The sequence below is a fragment of the Lipotes vexillifer genome, unplaced genomic scaffold (assembly GCF_000442215.2).
Source record: "Lipotes vexillifer unplaced genomic scaffold, Lipotes_vexillifer_v1.1 scaffold481, whole genome shotgun sequence".
Lineage (NCBI taxonomy): Eukaryota > Metazoa > Chordata > Mammalia > Artiodactyla > Lipotidae > Lipotes > Lipotes vexillifer.
The window spans coordinates 2,074,077-2,093,645 of record NW_006789873.1 but is presented as its reverse complement, the minus strand read 5'-3'; the positions used below and the strand labels follow the sequence as shown (position 1 = coordinate 2,093,645).

General features: G+C 37.9%; 1 protein-coding gene and 1 pseudogene across 1 annotated transcript in view; one reads left to right on the top strand and one right to left on the bottom strand.

Moving 5' to 3' along the window:
* The window catches only part of PABIR3 (PABIR family member 3), a 36,353-nt gene that overhangs the window by 9,632 nt on the left and 7,152 nt on the right, over positions 1-19,569 (bottom strand). Inside the window, 1 exon segment of the mRNA XM_007462911.1 lies at positions 8,115-8,171. Coding sequence (XP_007462973.1) covers positions 8,115-8,171 — 57 coding nt within the window.
* Positions 10,289-11,574, top strand: LOC103085728 (annexin A2-like; annotated as a pseudogene).

Below are 19,569 nucleotides of genomic sequence, written 5' to 3'. Positions count from 1 at the left end.
TAGTCCTCACTTTATTATAAAATAGGCTTTGCGTTAGATGACTTTGCCCAGCTGTAGGCTAATGTAAGTGTTCTGAGCACGTTTAAGATAGGCTAGGCTAAGCTATGATGTTCAGAATTTCGCTGCATTAAATGCATTTTCGTCTTAGGATATTTTTAACTTACGATAGGTTTATTGGGACATATGCCCATCACAAGTTGAGGAAAATCTGTATGGGCAAAGGACTTAAATAAATGTTCCTCCAAAAAAGATATAGAAATGGCCAATAAGCATATGAAAAGATGCTCAACATCATTTGTTATTAGGGAAATGCAAATCAAACCCATAATAAGATACCGCTTTACACGCATTAGGATAGGCATTATTTTAAAATATGGGGGAAAAAAAAAAGTGTTGTTGAGAATGCTGAGAAACTGGAACATGAATTGCTAGTGGAAATGTAAAATGGTGCAAACTCTGGGAAAAAATTGGTTTCTCAAAAAGTTAAAGATTAAATTATTATATGATCCAGCAATCCCATTCCTAGGTATATACCCAAAAGAATTGAAAGCAGGGACTCAAACAGATACTTGTATACCAGTGTTCATAGCAGCAGTATTCACAATAGCCAAAAGGTATCCTTTACCAGATGAATAGTTTTTTTAGATGGTATGTACATACAATGGAATATTATTCAGCCACAAAAAGAATGAAGTTCTGACACATGCTACAATATGAATGAATCTTGAAAAGATTATGCTAAGTGAAATAAACCAAACACAAAAGAACAAATATTGTATGCTTCCACTTATATGAGCTACCTAGAATAGTCAAATGCATAGAGACAGAAAGTAGAACAGAGGTTACAGGAGTGGGAGGGTAGAATGGGGAGTTACTGCTGAATGGGTACAGAGTTTCTGTTTGAGATGATGAAAAAGTCCTGGAAGTGTAGAGTAGTGACGGCTGCCCAACATTGTGAATGTACTTAATACCATTGAATTGTAGTCTTAAAAATGGTTAAATGGTTAAAGAAAACCTCAACAACCCATAGTCCAAATTCATCCTGGCGTTCCTAAAAACATACTTCACAAATAATGAAGAACTTAGGATGGTGCTGGGGAAATATGGTGCTAAATATTATGTGGAACATGAAATAAGCAGATGAGCCTTCCCTTAAAGAGGCCTAGAATCATATTGGAAAGACAAGCTTTATTATATACATTTAGTCAGTCTCCAAAGTAAGCATAGTCATAGCCCAGGAGGTATACAAGATGATCCACTGAGAAGATAAAAGAAAAAAAATAGAAATTTAATTTATATACTTTAAAATCCAAGACAGTAAGAAATGAAAGCTTGCCGATATTAGACATACAGATTGACACTGGTGCCCTCACTCAGCCCATAGGGTCCAAAGATCTTGTGAGAGAAGAGCACTTTTTTGGCCCTTAGCTAAGTACAACTAATTGCAGTTCGCCTGTGCCAGGTTAGGCGGGCATATGGATATATTATCTAGTTTTAACTAAACCAAGCACCACAAAATGGACAAGTACCTTAACAAGATTCCCACGAGAAACCTTGGACAGAGATTAGTAATGCAAGTCTGTGCAGACAACAGCCTCTCCTGGCACAGCTTCTCATCAGCCACCTGACTGAAAACACAATGCTGAGCTAATCTGCTTTGTCAAGGAGCTGGCTAAAGTAATTCTAATCCTCAAGACCATTGGAAATACGAATTCATATTGACTCTCAATAATCATCTATAATTAATAAAATAAAATTTTAAAATTTCTAGAAACATCATTTCATCTTCATCTCATCCTTGTTATATCTCTAATCTTGCATATATTCTATGATTCACATTATATGCTGGCACTCAATATACACTATATTCACAGTATATGGCGATAATGCAAATACAATATACATAAATTGGAAGCATGTGCTCAGTTTTTATCGATGCAGTGCGTGATTAAAAGAGTTTAAATATTATTGTCTACAGTATAAACAATAAATGTCATAAATAGTCTGTGATAAAGAGTGGTGTGAGTTGTGTGAGTTAAAATTTGACCTCGGCCTTGAAAGATGTTTAAAATCTGGACAAGCAGAGTGTGGAGGGGAGGCTGTAACAGCAGAAGGAACCATATGAACAGAAGTTTAGAGGAGAGAAAGTATATGGCAGGTTAGACGGTAGTGAGACTAGTTTGGCTGAAAGGGAATTTGCACTACAGAGCAATGAGAAAGAAAACTGGTAAGAGCACCAGATTTATGGGATCTTAAATAATTGAAGAGATTGAATTTAGAGAGTTTGGGGGCTTCCCTGGTGGCGCAGTGGTTGAGAGTCCGCCTGCCGATGCAGGGGACACGGGTTCGTGCCCCGGTCCGGGAAGATCCCACGTGCCGCAGAGCGGCTGGGCCCGTGAGCCATGGCCGCTGGGCCTGCGCGTCCGGAGCCTGTGCTCTGCAACCGGAGAGGCCACGGCAGTGAGAGGCCGGCGTACCACACACACAAAAAAAGAGTCTGGGCAGAATAGCATAGCTGTTAAGACCACTGGTTTTGGAACCAAACAGAACTGAGTCAAATCCCAGCTCTATAACTTACTACCTGTGTGACCTTAGGCAAGCAACTTAACCTGAGCCTCAGTTTCTTCATCCTATAAAGATAATGATAATAATAAAGATAATGACATGGTTGTACAGTTCCTATTAAAAGGTTTGGCACGGGCTTCCCTGGTGGCGCAGTGGTTGAGAGTGGATCCCACCCGCCGCGGAGCGGCTGGGCCCGTGAGCCATGGCGGCTGGGCCTGCGCGTCCGGATTCTGTGCTCCGCAACGGGAGAGGCCACAACGGTGACAGGCCTGTGTACCACAAAAAAACAAAACAAAACCAAAAAAAGGCCTGGCACATAGTAAGTGCTCGATACAGCCTAGCTGTTCTTCTTCTTATTATTCAGAAGGTAATGGGAAGCCATTGTAACTTTTTGCACGGGAGAGAAAAAGATGAAAATAATGTTTTAAAAAAGATATTTTGGTGTTGGTTGTGGAAGTCGTATTAAATTAGCAGAGATAGGAAATCTATTAGAATATTATTACAGTAATCTGGACCCAAGGGACAGAAGGAAGTAGTCATGGGAACAGAGAAGGTATATTGTCAAGGAAGAATTAATAGGATTAGATGCCTAATTGGATACAGTAGAAAAATAAGGAAGAATTGAAGATGAACCTAGAGCTTTGAGTCTTAAAACTGTGAGACTGACTATTTTGATGCCATTATGGAAAATGAGAGAAAGTGGGAAAGGAAGTTTAAGAAGTTAATCAGTCTTTTAAAACAATGGAATAACAGTAAATCTTTTCAGCAAAACGTAATTGTTAGTATAGTTCTTCCATTTAATATTGACGTAGATGTAGATGTTTTCCTCTAGGGAGAAGCTCAAAGTATTTTGTAATTCACTCAATCCACAAGTAAAGAGCAAGTTTTCCCAGAACTAGGACAGAATTTTGCTTATTGTTTCTCCCACTGAAAGTTGGAGCATTCCCCAACATCAGCTATTTTAGGATCATTAGTAAAAGTGGGTTGACACTTTTATTATTTACATCTTGCCTATTTCCAAAACAGATATGAGATGGCTTATGATAAAATAAGATTGTTAAATTAAGGATTCAAAGTCAAGAGCCATGTAACTGTCAAGAGCAAAGAGTACTGTATGCTAGAAACCTAGGTTAAGGACAGTTGTTGTACTTGAGCACTGAACTTAGCTTCCAACTTTTTAGTATCTAAGGTAAAAATGAAAATGGGAAGTTACCCACTTTTGCTCTCTGAAGGAGAGTATGCTTGAAAGCTTTTAGTTGCCCAGTGGCACCTTGCTCAATAAATGCTTGCTGAAAGAATGAAACAATTTGTAAACTAAGATCAAATTAAATTTCTTTTAAAACAAGCTAGGCTATTCCCTTAGAGAAGGTCTCTTCATAAGAGAGACTAGGTACTTTGTAGGTTCCAAGGAAAACTCAAAAACAAATCACAGAAATCTAATGTCATTGCTTTACTGGACTAAAAAATGGTAACAAAGTCCACAAGACAGACTAACTGTGAAACCTGGCCAGAAGAAGAAAAAGCTCACAGGCACACCTTATGTTACAGACAATATCTAAATTGTCCCTATCACAATCATGCCCTGTACTCCAGCTGGTATAATCTGTTTTAAATGGCCTCATCTCATAAACTTCCCCTACATTTGTGTCTAAACCCAGTTTAATCTATCCAAACTAGGTAATATAAAAAGAAGACTGTAAAATGTGTGGCTAAAGTTTATATTTGTGAAGATATAAATACAAGGGATGCTAGAAATGCAGAGGTAGTATGTAAGTAGATAATTTTTTAATTGATTTTACTGAAGGCACTACAGAGAAAGTCAAGTTCTTATTGGGTACCAATGATTTTATTTTCTATTTAACAAGTCAGGAAATAAATGTAAAGTTATAGAATAATATGTTGTGAACGAACTGTTATGGGTTCAACTGTTCCCCCCTCAAATCCATATGTTGAAGTCCTAACCCTCAGTGCCTCAGAATATGACTTTATTTGGAGAGAGGGTCTTAGCAGAGGTAATCAAGTCAGGATAAGGTCATTAATGTGGGCCCCAATCCAATACGACTAATTCCTTATAAAAAGGAGAAATTTGGAGATAGACACTCGTACAAGGAGAATACCATGTGAACATGAAGATGGTCATCTACAAGTCAAGGAGAGAGGCCTGGAACAGATCCTTTTCTCACAGCCCTCCGAAGAAATTAACCCTGCCAACACCTTGATTTCAGATTTCTGGCCCCCAGAGCTGTGAGAAAAGGAACTTCTGTTTAAGCCCCCAGTTTATGCTACTTTGTTAGGGTAATCCTAGCAAACTAATACACAAACTATTTCTGCAGGGATGTTATTTGTTTAGGGGACTGGGAGAGAGGGAAATAAAGCCTGAGTGCTTTCAAACCTCTTGAAATATAAGCTCAATTGCTATTAGGAAAGGAAAATGACATAAAAAGAATAATTCCTGAATATTTAGGAAGAATTACTATGTTTAGAAAATCAACTTCCATGGTAATCATTTTGCAATATATACACATATCAAATTGTTACGTTGTACACCTTACACTTAGACAATGTTATATGTCAATTATATCTCAAAGCTGAAATAAAAAAAGAAAATTAACTTCTAGCTTGATGTTCTCAAGCTCTCTAATACCAAGAAAACAACTAACAACCACAGTCAAGAAGAAATTGTCTGGGACTTCCCTGGTGGCGCAGTGGTTAAGAATCCGCCTGCCAATGCAGGGGACACGGGTTTGAGCCCTGGTCCAGGAAGATCCCACATGCCGCGGAGCATCTAAGCCTGTGTACCACAACTATTGAGCCTGTGCTCTAGAGCCCGCGAGCCACAACTACTGAAGCCCGTGTGCCTAGAACCCGTGCTCTGCAACAAGAGAAGCCACCGCAATGAAAAGCCCACGCACCGCAACGAAGAGTAGCCCCCCGCTCACCGCAAAACTAGAGAAAAACCTGCGTGCAGCAAGGAAGACTCAACACAGCGAAAAATAAATAAATAAATTTAAAAATAAATAAGTAAATAAATGGCTTCCTTTAAAAAAAGAAGAAGAAATTGTCCATTAACTGCCTAATAGGAAAAGGGCAACTTAAACCATACCCTTACTTAAAAGTTGACCCAGAACCTAATATTGACTTGGGGCTGTGTGCTTGTTTTAGAATAGAAGCAAATATAATCAATCAGTTTGTAGAAAATACAGGGGATAAAAGAGCATATTAAACAGCACCACATGGAAGCAAAATCAGAATGTGGGGCTTTCCACAAGACAAATGGCCTGGTTTCTTCAATAAGGAAGTGTCATGGAACAAAAACAGGAGGGGAAGGCTATTTCAAATAAGAGACCTAAAAGATCATGGTTGGAACATGTTTGAATCAGTGAAAAAGGCATTTTTTGAGAATCAGGAAAATTTAACCTGGACTGGTTATTAGATAAAATTAAGGAATAACTCTGTTAGATGTGATGATGGTATTGCGATTATGTGAAATAAAAAGTCCTCAGAGATTCATACTGAGTATTTAAGGGTAAAAAGATATTAGGGTTTTATTTTAAAGCACACTCCTCACCCCAAAACAGAAGGGGATAGTTGAAAAATGACGTACAAAATGTAATCAATAGTTGAAGCTAGATATTGAATACATGGGGGTTCTTTTTTGCGTGTTTTAAAATTTCCATTAAACGATTTTTAATGTAGTGTGCCAGGAACCACACATATATTAAATCCTTTCATCCTCACAAAAATCTTATAAAGTAGCTACTATTATTTCCCCCATTTTGCTACAAAATGAAATTAAATAAATGCCTTTGTTAATGTCATTAGAGTGCAAGTTCAGAATGTAATGAGGCAAGAAACAGACATTTCTGTTTTGTACTTAAAAGGTTAAGTTCAACAGCTAAAAAGAAGTCATGGCTAAAGAATGCATGTAAAGAAATATGCAACTTAAGATATCTATCAGACAATTAAACTGCTGAAAATAAGTCTTAATTTTCCATTCAATCAGCACCCAGATTGAAAGTTAATGTTATTTCTATTTTCCCGTTTCATTCATTTTCTACTTGTGTTTCTTTTTATTTTATTTTAGCTTTAATTTTTGTTTTATAATTTTAATTTTTTTAAATTTTAATTTATTTTTTACTGAAGTATAATTCACCTACAACACTATGTTAGTTCTAGGTGCACAACATAGTGATTCACTATTTCTATATATTACAAAAAATGATCAACACTTGTGTTTCATTTTAAATGTTTATAATATATATTCTGTCACTATGGAAGTAAGTTGCTTTACAATTTATATTACTAACCAGTTAAGTTAGTCCTGATTTCAAGCTTCATAATCAAATAGAAACATGTAGTAATCAATTTTAAAATATTTGGTCTAATTTAGGGGAAGCAAAAAAAAAATTGCACGAATAAACCAGAGGTCCCTTTAACTACTAGTTTTAGGTTCTTTCATTAAGAATTTCTTAAATAGCTACATACTCACAAAGACAAACAGTAAAAGAATGTCTTATTTACTAAAAAGTAAAAGGATCTTTTAAACCATACTTTCTTGCTAGTGGATGATAAGCTGGGCGTTAGGGAAGCCATGGTGTGAGGGAGAGAGGGAGAGAGGGAAAGGAAGCAGGAGCTGGAGTACAAAAAACTAGGGTTACGAGATACTCTGGGTTTTGTGCCACTGAAAACATGGTGAGGGTAGCTGTAAAAGAATCCAGTAATTTGGGGCTAAGTCTTGGCTTGACACTTGCTAACTCTGGACATTTGGTAAATTACTAAATTTCTGCCATCTTTGGTTTCTGACCTTATAAGTTTGTTGTGGGATGAAATGAGACCACAGATGAGACCTATTATAGTGCTAAGTGAATAATAAGTGTTTCATAACAGTTAAGCGGCCCCGCCTTGAACAAAAGTCTGCTTGTAGTTGGGTGAAAAAAATAATCCCACCACCTGTGGTGAAATGGCGATTTGATCTTTTGAGTTCTGTGGCTAATCCTTGGATAAATCAAAGATTTAATTGTGTATTAGGCTTTTGCTATTAAACACACACACACACACACACACACACAAAACATAAGACAGTGAGGTACAATGTGTCCCTGAACTCAAATCACTGAGAAGTGAACACAAAATGATAGCATAGAGACCGTTTTATGTGTCAAAAAAATTCTTCATCTGGGGATTTAAGAAAACCATGATAACTATGGCTATTATGAACCTGAAAATTAATTTTCATATATAGCATTCATCATCTTCTTTGAGATCCCTGAAAGAAATTAGATTCAAGGTAAAAGAGTATGCAGTATTTCGGGAAACTATCAGTTTATTAAGATAGTTAATAACCCAAATAAATAGAGGGCTCCTTAGTTGTTTTGGATTCTTTTTCCTTTTTTTTTTTTTCTTTTGTTTTTAGAGAAACCATTCCTGGAATTAAAAACTTAATCACATGTGACCTCACTTAGAATTACTGAACCACAGATATTTTTTAAAAGAAAAATAAAATTTACTTTTTTTTAATGAACAGCTGTCAGCTTCTCAAAACTTCTTACCTGTTTGATTTGATAAAGGTGACTGGTGGAAGCCTGAATGGGAGAAGGTGGCACAATCTGAAATTTAAAATATAAAAGTCAAGTTTCCTTTCACGTTTCTGATTATTTCTAAACATTAATTAAGTCAATGTTGAATGGCTTAAAGTATTTCTTGAATGCCTAATGCATGCTAGCAACAGCATTAATTAAATTTAAAGTTTTTAAAAATTAAAAATCCAATTGAATCTTGCCTGAAAATTATACTACTTGAAAGTCTATATATATATCATAACAGAACAAAATAATTGTTAACATAAATATGGGGCAGAACATCAATAGAACATTTTGTTTATCTCTAGCTGTCCCTTCCCAAAGCACTAAGATCTTAAAATCACCTCATTTTTCCTTGCCATTTTTAGCTCATTATTAAAGCTTAGTGATAGGCATTATCCAGAAAAAACTGAAACAGTCATTAAATCAGCAGCTAACTTAATAAGCATATAAAAGAAACAAACAAAATAATTCCAAATATCTTGGAATCTAGTTGGGGAAACTAAACTTTCATAACAAGGAATGACTAAGGCAATCGTGTTCAAGGAGTTCAACACATTTTACCCTTGCTTGGTCAGATACTTGCTGTCTAGACCCTTTCTCTTTTGCAGGACTGTTTTCTCCTTTTTGGTCTTTTCTCAAAGCTTATGAAGACCCATACAAGAGGGAAATGAAAGAATGGAGAGATTTAAAGCTGTGTGAAAATAAGGCTTGAAAATTACCTTTAGAATTAATTTATCAATTCTATCTGTAGCCTGGTTGGTTCTTGAAATGCTAGATAATGAATTTACCATATCTTATGTTCACATTATAGCTTAAGATCACATTGAATTGTGTGTTAAAACATATTTAATGTGCACCTACTATATGCTAAAGCACTGTGCTAGGCCCTGAGGATCCAAAGACAAATAAGACATTCTCCTGTCCTTGAGAAATTCAAAGTCCAGGTAGGGAAAACTAGGCCACAGGTAAGTGGCAGAACAAGTTAGGATTTGTAGGAATTCAAAGGACAGAGAATATGATTCCGCCCGGGGTCTTCGAGACGGCATCACAGAAGAGGGCAGGAATTCATTAGATAGAAAAGGGGAGGGAGGCTATTTCAGGGAGTGGGAAGAGATGCTCAGGCAGAGAGCCATGTTTGGGGAACAGAGAGATTCAGGGTGACTGAAACTTGGCACATGATAGTGCATGGCAAGAAGCAAACTTGGGGGAAACTTGGCTGAAACCAGGTTGTTGTTTTTGTACTTTAGCCTTTGAGCCTAATAGGAGACCTAAAGCATAGGTCCCTCTGAGGTCTTAAACCTCAAAGGTATTTTAGACAAGAAGATCATATCTATTTTAGAAAGGCAACCCTAGCAGCATATGCAAAACAAATTGAGGGTGGAGGGGAGAGGTACTAGAAGCAGGGTCACGGGCCAGGTAAAAGATGACAAGGGTTTGACCGAAAAAGGGAGGGATGAAGACAAGGAGGCGGACTGGAGAAATGATAAGAAAGTAAAAAGAGCTAAAGGTTGGCCTGAGGGTTCTAGCCGAAACTATAGATGGATGGTGGTCAAGAAAGGCAGTGAGAGGAGCGTGCTGGACAAATAAATGTTCTTATGAAGCAGATAGTCTGAATTTTTATTACGTTTTAAAATTTATCATATGACTTTTAAAGGAGATATTACCTCGCCAACTATATGTTTCTGAAGAAAGTGTTGAAATCAGTTGTTTTCTAATCATTTGCTAGAAGATGGAGGAAACAGCCAAGGTTCAATGACATTGACACATCATCAACCAAAGTTCACAGCTCATATTAGAGTTCACTCTTGGTGTTATACATCCTATGGGTTTGGACAAATGAATAATAACACAAATCCATTGTTACAGTATCATACGGAGCAGTTTCCCTGCCCTTAAAATCCTCTGTGCGCCACCTATTCATCCTGATCTTTAATTTTTTCAACAGAAATTGACTCACTTTCTTTCTCATTATAAAGCAATCAATACATGCTCAGTATAAAACATAATTAATGGGGGAAAAAGCATCACCCACTCTCCAGAGATGACCATAGTAAATATTTCAGTGTTTATTTTTCCAGATACTATTTTGCAGTTTGAGTTTTTGTTTTTTTTTAAATAACACGTTCCAGCTCCACATCTGGGGCCACTTACAGCTCTCAGCTCCTGGTCCAGCTTCTATCAAAATGTCTACTGTTCACAGAATTCTGTGCAAGTTTGACACTATCCACCTGACCACTGACCACTATCCACTCCCAAATGTAGACAGGTCAGTCAAAGCATACACCAACTGGGATGCTGAGCGGGACACTATGAACACTGAAACGGCCATCAAGACTAAAGGTGTGGATGAGGTCACCATCGTCAGCATTTTGACCAACTGCAGCAATGAACAGAGACAGAATATTACTTTTGCCTATCAGAGAAGGACCAAAAAGGAACTTGTATCAGCACTGAAGTCAGACTTGTCCAGCCACCTGGAGAAGGTGATTTGGGGCCTTCTGAAAACACCCACTCAGTACGAGGATTCCAAGTTGAAAGACTCCTCCATGAAGGGGCTGGTGACAAAGGAAGACTCTCTCATTGAAATCACCTGCTCAGGGACCAACCAGGGGCTGCAGGAAATTAACAGTCTACAAGAAAATGTACAAGATTGATCTGCAGAAGGATATTGTTTCTTTTTCTTTTTTTAATATTTACTTATTTATTTATTATTTTTGGCTGCATCGGGTCTTAGTTGCTGCACGCAGGATCTTTCATTGCGGCGAGCAGGCTTCTCTCTAGTTGTGGCACATGGGCTCTCTAAGTTGAGGTGTGTGGGCTCAGTTGCCCCGTGGCATGTGGGACCTTCGTTCTCCGACCAGGGATCGAACCCATGTCCCCTGCATTGGAAGGTGGATTTTTAACCACTGGACTACCAGGAAGTCCCAGGACATTGCTTCTGACACATCTGATGACTTCTGCAAGCTGATAGTCGCCCTCGCAAAGGATAGAAGAGCAGAGGATGGATCTGTCATTGACTATGAACTGACTGACCCAACATACTTGAGATCTCTATAATGCTGGAATGAAGAGCAAAGGAGCTGATGTTTCCAAGTGGGTCAGCATCATGACAGAGCAGTGTGTGTCACCTCCAGAAAGTATTTGAAAGGTACAACAGCAATAGCCCTTACGTTCAAGAAGGAGGGCAAAGGAGACCTGCAAAATGTTTTCCTGAACCTGGTCAAGTGTATTCAGAACAAGAAGTCCCTGTATTTTGCTGACTGACTGTACAACTCCATGAAGGGCAAGTGGACTCACGATACGGTCCTGATTAGAATCATGGTCTCCTGCAGTGAAGGAAGGGGACACATTGAAAATTAGGTCTGAATTCAAGAGAAAGTATGGCGGGCACTGCCACATCCAGGAGGACAGCAAGGGTAATCACTAGTAAGCGTCACTGTGCCTGGGTGGTGGGGGTGATGCCTGAGATGACACAAGTGTCCAGAAGTGGGGCTCCTATGATTCCAGGTGACAGTTCTAGAAACTCAGTTTGCAATTAACAGCCTCCTTGTACCCATCCCTCACCTTGCCTAAGAATTGCCTGACTTTCCCAGCAAGTTTCTCCTTTTAGCCAAAGAAATGAACATTCCAAGGAGTTGGAAGTGAAATCTATGATGTGAAACACTTTGCCTCTCTTGTACTGTATGGTAAACAGATGAATAAATTGAATTTTTACTTTAGAAACAAAACAAACCCAAAATCCATTACAAGTATCTTTCCATGTTAAAATTCACCTGCAACACCATTTTTAAAGGCTGAATATTATACCATATAGAAGTACCATAATAATAAGAAGCACCTATTTACGTGCCAGACGTGTCTTATCTCACTCAATTCTCCCAACAACCCCATGAGAGAATGGCACAATGGGAAATTTACACCAAAGATACCAGTGAGGTTTATTGACATCTCAGGAAACTAGTTCTATTTTAATACCTTGTTTCACGTAGAAAAATTGACATTATTATTGTCCCCATTTTAAAGATTAGAAAACTGATGGCCAGAGAAATTAAGCACCTTGCTTGGTCATACAGCTAATAATTGCTAGAACTGGGACTCAAACACAGATAAGGAAGGCTCATTCATTTAATCTGTTCCCTGTTGCTGGACATTCATACTGTTGCCACATTTTTTGCTTGCTTTTTATAAATAATGCTATGATAACCTTTAAACTAATCTTTGCACACATCCTTAGTGAATTCTTTAGGATAAATTCATAGAGTTGGAATTTCTGGGTCACAAGGCTGTTGATACGCATTGCTGACCTGCCCTATGGAAAGCTTATACAAATTCACTTTCCAGCAGTGTATGAAAATATTGATTTCCTTGTACTTCTCCAACATTAGATATTATTGCTATTTTTTTAAAAAATGTATGCTCACTCTTAAGGCATACTGTAAAAAATAATCTATTTTCCAAAGCAAGTAGAAAATATTGTGATTTATCCACAGTTTTGGATATTCTCCCCCAATGTGCCCGTCTATTAGCATTGATCATTGAGAAGTTGTGTGGCAACATGCACCAAATCTGAAAAATTTAGGTTTACCTTTAAAAAGTTCAAATATATTGGGTTGGCCAAAAAGTTCGTTCGGATTTTAGGACCATGCTACAGAAAAACCCGAACGAACTTTTTGGCCAATCCAATATATATCCACACACGTATCTTTGAACAAGCAGAATTTTAACAAGTTTAATCCACACTACTGATGCTCATATTATCCTCATTCAAATGCCCAGAAAGTTCACAATATAGAATGTGCAACACTAAGGTTTATAAGATTTATAATCTAATTGAAAAGACATGTTAACCTGAACTTAAGTATATACATACACCCTATATACAGCAAAATATGGTACTTCAGCTGTTTTATAAATGACTGTTATTTTTTAAAAAGCCAAAAGAAGAGAATTGTATGGTGTGGCAAACTGTTCTAAACTAATTATGAAAGACTTCCTGGAAGAGATTATTTTTAATTGATATCTAAGTGATGGGAAGGAACCAGTTTAGTTTCAGGCAACGGCTCAGAATTTCCTACTGGAAAACTTTATCCAGGAAATCCTGAGAAGACTGCCTGACTGAAGTTGATGACATCTGCAAGGATATAGTGTGAAATGTCTGGGGAACGTAGGATTTGAACTTGAGCCACAGAAGTATAAGCCACAGTAAAGCTTTTAAATTGGACAAAATATGGATCATTTATGGGACTTGGTTGGTTCTTTTAGTAATAACGTAGAAAATTAATTGTAGAAAAGGCATCTGGAAGAGAATTCTCCCAAAGATTAAGTACTGTACGTGGTATATGCAAGGGAATGACCTCAGATAATTTTTCTACATGAAACAAGGTATTAAAATAGAACTAGTTTCCTGAGATGTCAATAAACCTCACTGGTATCTTTGGTGTAAATTCCCCACTGTGCCATTCTCTCACACTTTAAGGGAAAAAAAGTCCTTGGGAGGAAGCAACGGTACCAGCAGCAAGGAATGACGTCACAGGGCAGGGAGGGTAGGAGTGGGAGTGGGGGGTTGGGAGGGTGCTGGGTGAAGCTGATTCCCAAGTGTTATCTCTAGTGAAGGAATTAAGATAGGAGGAAAGGTCATGCTTAGTTCCATTTAAGAGAGACCACAGAAAACTAATATTGTAAAGACATTAAATTTTTAAAAAATAATGTTTAACTTTCCTAGGTTTGCTATTTTTAACCCATTTCCTACTGTAGTTACTAGAGATAAAGCACTTAGAAAATTCTGAACAAGGGTTGTATGCTGTTTATGAATGTCTCTCCCTAGTTCCCAAAATGATTTAAGGTGGCTTACGAAGATACTGAACATGAATTGGATGTAGGCTAGAAGGACAGAGCATAATGCAGGGCAAGGAATGTATTACACACTCACTACTGGGTGGGCCATAGATTGGATTTAGAGTTCATAGTTGCCAATGTGTAAAGCAAAACCTAATCAGGTAAATACTGGTAGCCATAAAATTAAAACGGACAAATTGCTCAAGTAAAGTACAACCGTTTCTGACAGGAAGATGAGATACTTTTCCTGGAGAAAAGACAAGGCTGTACCAAGTTTAACAGAGGTCCCAGGAAGAGAATTCCAAGCAGAAGAGCGAGGAAACAGGCATGCCAACCTCGGACGTCTTAGGGGATACAGCAAAGGGGTAATTCAGGGGGAAGGCATAGTCTCCATAGCCAGAAGAGGGCCTCAGGTTTCTGCTCATCAGAAGTGGGGTGGGGTGATTTCCTGATAATGGTGAAGAAAACATTTGAGCTTAATTAAGAAAATAATTGTGAGATAGCAGATTTTTACAAGGTTTGTAAATATACATCTCTATTTGTGTGTTAAATGGCACCTGTGATTCTTCAATGCCCTCTATCACCGCAATTTTTTCTAAAACACTGTTCTACCTACATTTTAATATATTAAAAGCAGCGTCAGTTAATTTTTTTTTAATTGTGGTAAAATATACATAAACATCAAATTTACCATCTTAACCATTTTTAAGTGTACAGTTCGGTAGTGTTAAATAAGTACATTCATATTGTTATGTAACCAATCTCTAGAATCCTTTTCATCTTGCAGAACTGAAACTCTATACCCATTAAGCCAACACCGCCACCACCATTCCACTCTCTGTCTCTGGGAATTTGAATACTCTAGATTCCTGCAGTACCAATTTTAAGCACAGTCTAGTATGGGATAGGATCCTTAAACTTATGGTTAATTATATCATTCAATAACACTTTTCAAGTGCAGTTGACCCTTGAACAACATGGGTTTGAACTGCACGAGTCCACTTACACCTGGATTTTTTTCAATAACTATACAGTCGGCCGTCTGTATCTGAGGGTTCCCATCCACGGGTTAAAACAACCACAGATGGCAAATTTAATACACAATCTGTGGCCGGTTGAATCTGAGGATTCAAACCCTTGGATATGGAGGGTGGGCTATGGGACTGGAGCATACTCGGATTTCGGTATCATCCGTGGGTCCTAGAACCAATCCCCCGCCAATACCAAGGGACGACTGGATTTTCAAAACAATATTTTTTCAACAGGGATGTTTCTATTTTGCAATGTGGTATATCCGCTAGAAATGAAAACACCTCTACTGTTGATGCTTTGTGAAAAACATTCAAATAGTATAGAAATGCATAAGGTGGAAGTAAAATTCTTCCTATAATTCCATGCTCCAGAGATAACTACTAATAATAGATTGATACATATCCTTCTCGACATCTGTAAGCATATAGAAGATCACGCTATACATGTGATTCTGAACCCTGGGTCTAATTACTAGGTACAAAGGTTAGTGACGCTGCTCAGGATGGTAGAGTGGAAAGATGGAAAGAACCTGGGTCTCTGATGACATCCCTGAGCCACTGAATTAACCAACCCTGGAACCTCCTTTCATAAGACTTCTTGTTGTTTGAGATAATAAATGTCCCTTATTGTTTAAGTCATTTCTAATTGAATTTTGTTACTTCTGCCCCAAACATTCTACTTATTATGTCATTTTCCTAGATAACTCAGCCTATCTATACTTAAGGCAACTATATACCTCCATATGTCTTATAATTATAATGAGGTGATACTTGGAACAAAATAAAAGCATATGCATAATGCTGTTACAGCAAGCTAAACCAATAAGCCTTGAAATTCCCATCATCAAATAAGTTAAAATGACTTCAGTTCTGCCAAACCGAATCCATTGTACAAGATGGTTTATTTTAAATATGCATGATATTAAGCTGAACCTTATGGGAATTAAAAGCCTAGAAATCCTAAGGAACATTATGCATTTTAAAAAATGTCAGGTACATAGTTTCTCTACATATGTACATATGTACTATTACTAGCAGAAACACATTTATTGAGCATTTAGTATGTACCAGTGCTGTGCTGAGTGCTTTACACTGATTAATATAATCACAACAAACTTATGAGGCAGATACTATTACATTCCCATTTTACAGATGAGGAAATTAAGGCATAGAAAGGGTAATCTGCCCCCCCCCCAAATAATCAAGCTCATATGTATGGTGCCATTTATAGGTCCTCTCCTCTCAGTCATTATTTAACCCAATCCAGTCTGGCTTCTCATCCTACCCTTTTCTCCACTGAACTTTCAAGTTCATGAATAAGTTCCATTTTGGTAACTCAGAAGGACACCTTTCAGTCTTTATCATGTTTGGCCACTTAACATGATACTGTCTTCTGAGTCTCCTCCCACCTCTCTGACCATTCCATCGTAGTCTTCTTTTGTGGGGTCTCTTCCGAGATTGATTTTTAAATCTGGTGATTTTTAAAGCTTTTTCCTATAGCCTCTTCTCTTCTCCTTTTATACTCTCTCCATAGGTCATTTCATTCATTCCCACAGCTTTAAATAATAATCTACTGATGACTCCTAAATGTACCTCTAGCCCAGATCTCTATCCCGAGTTTCAAACTAGTATACATAACATCTCCACTTAAAGATCTGAGAACCTCAAACTTAACATGTCCAAAACTAAACTCATCTTCCCTTCTAAATCCATGCTTCTTCCAATGTTCCCTTCTTCTGTGGTACCACTATCCCATCAGTTGCCCAAGCCAGAGAGCTAGTAGTCATCTTTGCCTCCACTGTTTCCCCCTCTCCATCGAATCTATCACCAATTGATTCTACCTTTCAAGTATCTCACGCATCTGCCACCGTTCTCCATGCCCACTGCCATCACCTTAGTCCAAGTTACTATCAGCTGTTTGCCAGGGTTACTGCAGTTGCCTATCTGAGCTTCTTGTACCTACTTTTGTCCTCTTCCAATCTATCAACACTTTCCCCCTCTGCAGCCAGGGTAATCTTTTAAAAATGCAAATTTTGGACTTCCCTGGTGGCACAGTTGTTAAGAATCTGCCTGCCTATGCAGGGGACATGGGTTCGAGCCCTGGTCCAGGAAGATCCCACATGCCGTGGAGCAACTAAGCCCGTGTGCCCAACTACTGAAGCCTGTGCACCTAGAGCCCATGCTCTGCAACAAGAGAAGCCACCACAATGAGAGGCCCGCTCGCCACAACTAGAGAAAGCCCACGTGCAGCTATGAAGACCCAACGCAGCCAAAAATAAATAAGTTGATTAATTAATTAATTAAAAAAACAAAAATGCAAATTTGATCAGGTCAATCACAGACTTAGAATTCTTTAACGGCTTTCCACTGACCTTAGGAAAAAGGGCAGAATCTTTTTTATTTTTGGCCACACTGTGTGGCTTGTGGGATCTTAGTTTCCTGACCAGGGATTGAACCCGGGGCCCCGGCAGTGAAAGCGCCGAGTCCTAACCATTGGACCACCAGGGAATTCCCAAAGTGCAAAATCTTTAAAATGACTTGGAGAGCCCCACAAGATTTTGCACTTGTTTATATCTCCAACCTCACTTCTCACCGCTTCATCTTCCATTCTAGCTAGAATGTACTTCTTTCAAATTCTCTACACACTCTGTTCTCCACACACCACACTCTAGGCCTTCTAACATGCCACTTTTTTAACCTGGAATATTGTCTGTTCCTGTAACCAATATCCCAAACTAGCGAACACCTTCACAGCAGTAAGATCTCAACTAGTATGTCATTTCCTCTCTAAATCCCTCAAACTAGGTTAGATCTCCCTGGCAAGTAGATCAGGGCTTAATACATAGTAGGTTCCTAAAAATATTTGTTGACTTGGCTGAGTAGAAAAGAAGACTGGATAGGTATGGAGGGCTTTTTTTTTTTTACATCTTTATTGGAGTATAATTGCTTTACAATGGTGTGTTAGTTTCTGCTCTGTAACAAAGTGAATCCGCTATACATACACATATGTTCCCATATCTCTTCCCTCTTGCGTCTCCCTCCCTCCCACCCTCCCCATCCCACCCCTCTAGGTGGTCACAAACCACTGAGCTGATCTGGTATAGAGGGCTTTGATAGACAAGCAAGTGCTCAGTAAATGTTGAATGAATGAGTAAATGAGCGGGTGGGTAGAGGAAGAAAGATTCGTTTAATGAACAGTTCTATTTTTTTCCCAATACACTATTAGTACATTTGTGGGAATAATATTAAATATCATTTTATAAAGAAGAAAATGTCCAGTTTTAAGATTAGGAGGCAATATTTTAAAATAGGTTCCAAGCTATAACATTTCATTAAAATATGTTCTATAGTTTCCATCATATTAAATCATATAAGAGAAATCTATGAATAACTGTATATCAACAATTTCCTCAGATAATCTAGCAAAATGGACAAATTTCTAAAAACACACTAATTACCAAACTAACTCAAGAGGAACTATAAAATCTCAAAAGATCTGTAAACAAGTAAAGAGATAGAATCTGTTTCCACAGCCTCCCGATAAAGAAAAGTCTAGGGCCAGATGGCTTCACTGGTGAATTCTACCAAACATTTAAAGAATCAACACCAACCCTAACAAAACTCTGCCAAAAATATAAGAGGAGGAACATTTCCTAACACATTCTATGAGATCAGCATTACCCTGGTACCAAAGCCAGCAAAGATACTACAAGAAAAGAAAACTACGGCCCAATATCCCTTATGAATACAGGTGGAAAAATCCTCGACAAAATAATAACAAACCAAATCTAATAGTACATTAAAAGGATTATACACCAAGACCAAGTGGGGTCTATCCCAGGAATTCAAAGGTGGTTCAACATAAGAATATCAAAGTAGTAATTCATATTAACAGAATAGAGAGGACAAAACAAATGATCATCTCAATAGATGCAGAAAAAGCATTTGAAACAATTCAACACCCTTTCATGATAAAAATACTCAGCAAGCAGGAGTAGAAAGGAATTTCCCTAACATGATGAAGTGCTTTTACCCAAACCTATAGCTAATATCATACTCAATGATGAAAGACTGAAAGCTTTCCACTTATGATCAGGAACAAGACAAGGATGTGTGCTTTTTGAAACAAGAGAGAGGTGGTGGTTGAACAACATTGTGAATGCACCAAATGCCCCTGAATTGTACACTTTAAAATAGTTAACTATGTGTTATATGAATTTCACCTCCATAAAATGATTCATAGGGTGAATCATTTATTCACTTTGGCTTACTGATGTACAAGCATATTTCCTATGTTTACAGGATAATTTGTAGATGAGTTCTAATTTCGAGATTACGTTATAACACCATGAAAAACAAACTATATTTTCAATTCAAGATAAATGCGAGATAAAGTCCAACTATAAGCCTGAAAACTACCCTTAGGAGAGCCTGCAAGCTTTCCTCTCAAAATTAGAATGTTCTTTTAAAAATTGAAAGCCAGATGGTTTTATATATAAAAGCAGGGGCTTCCCTGGTGGCGCAGTGGTTGGGGGTCCGCCTGCCGATGCAGGGGG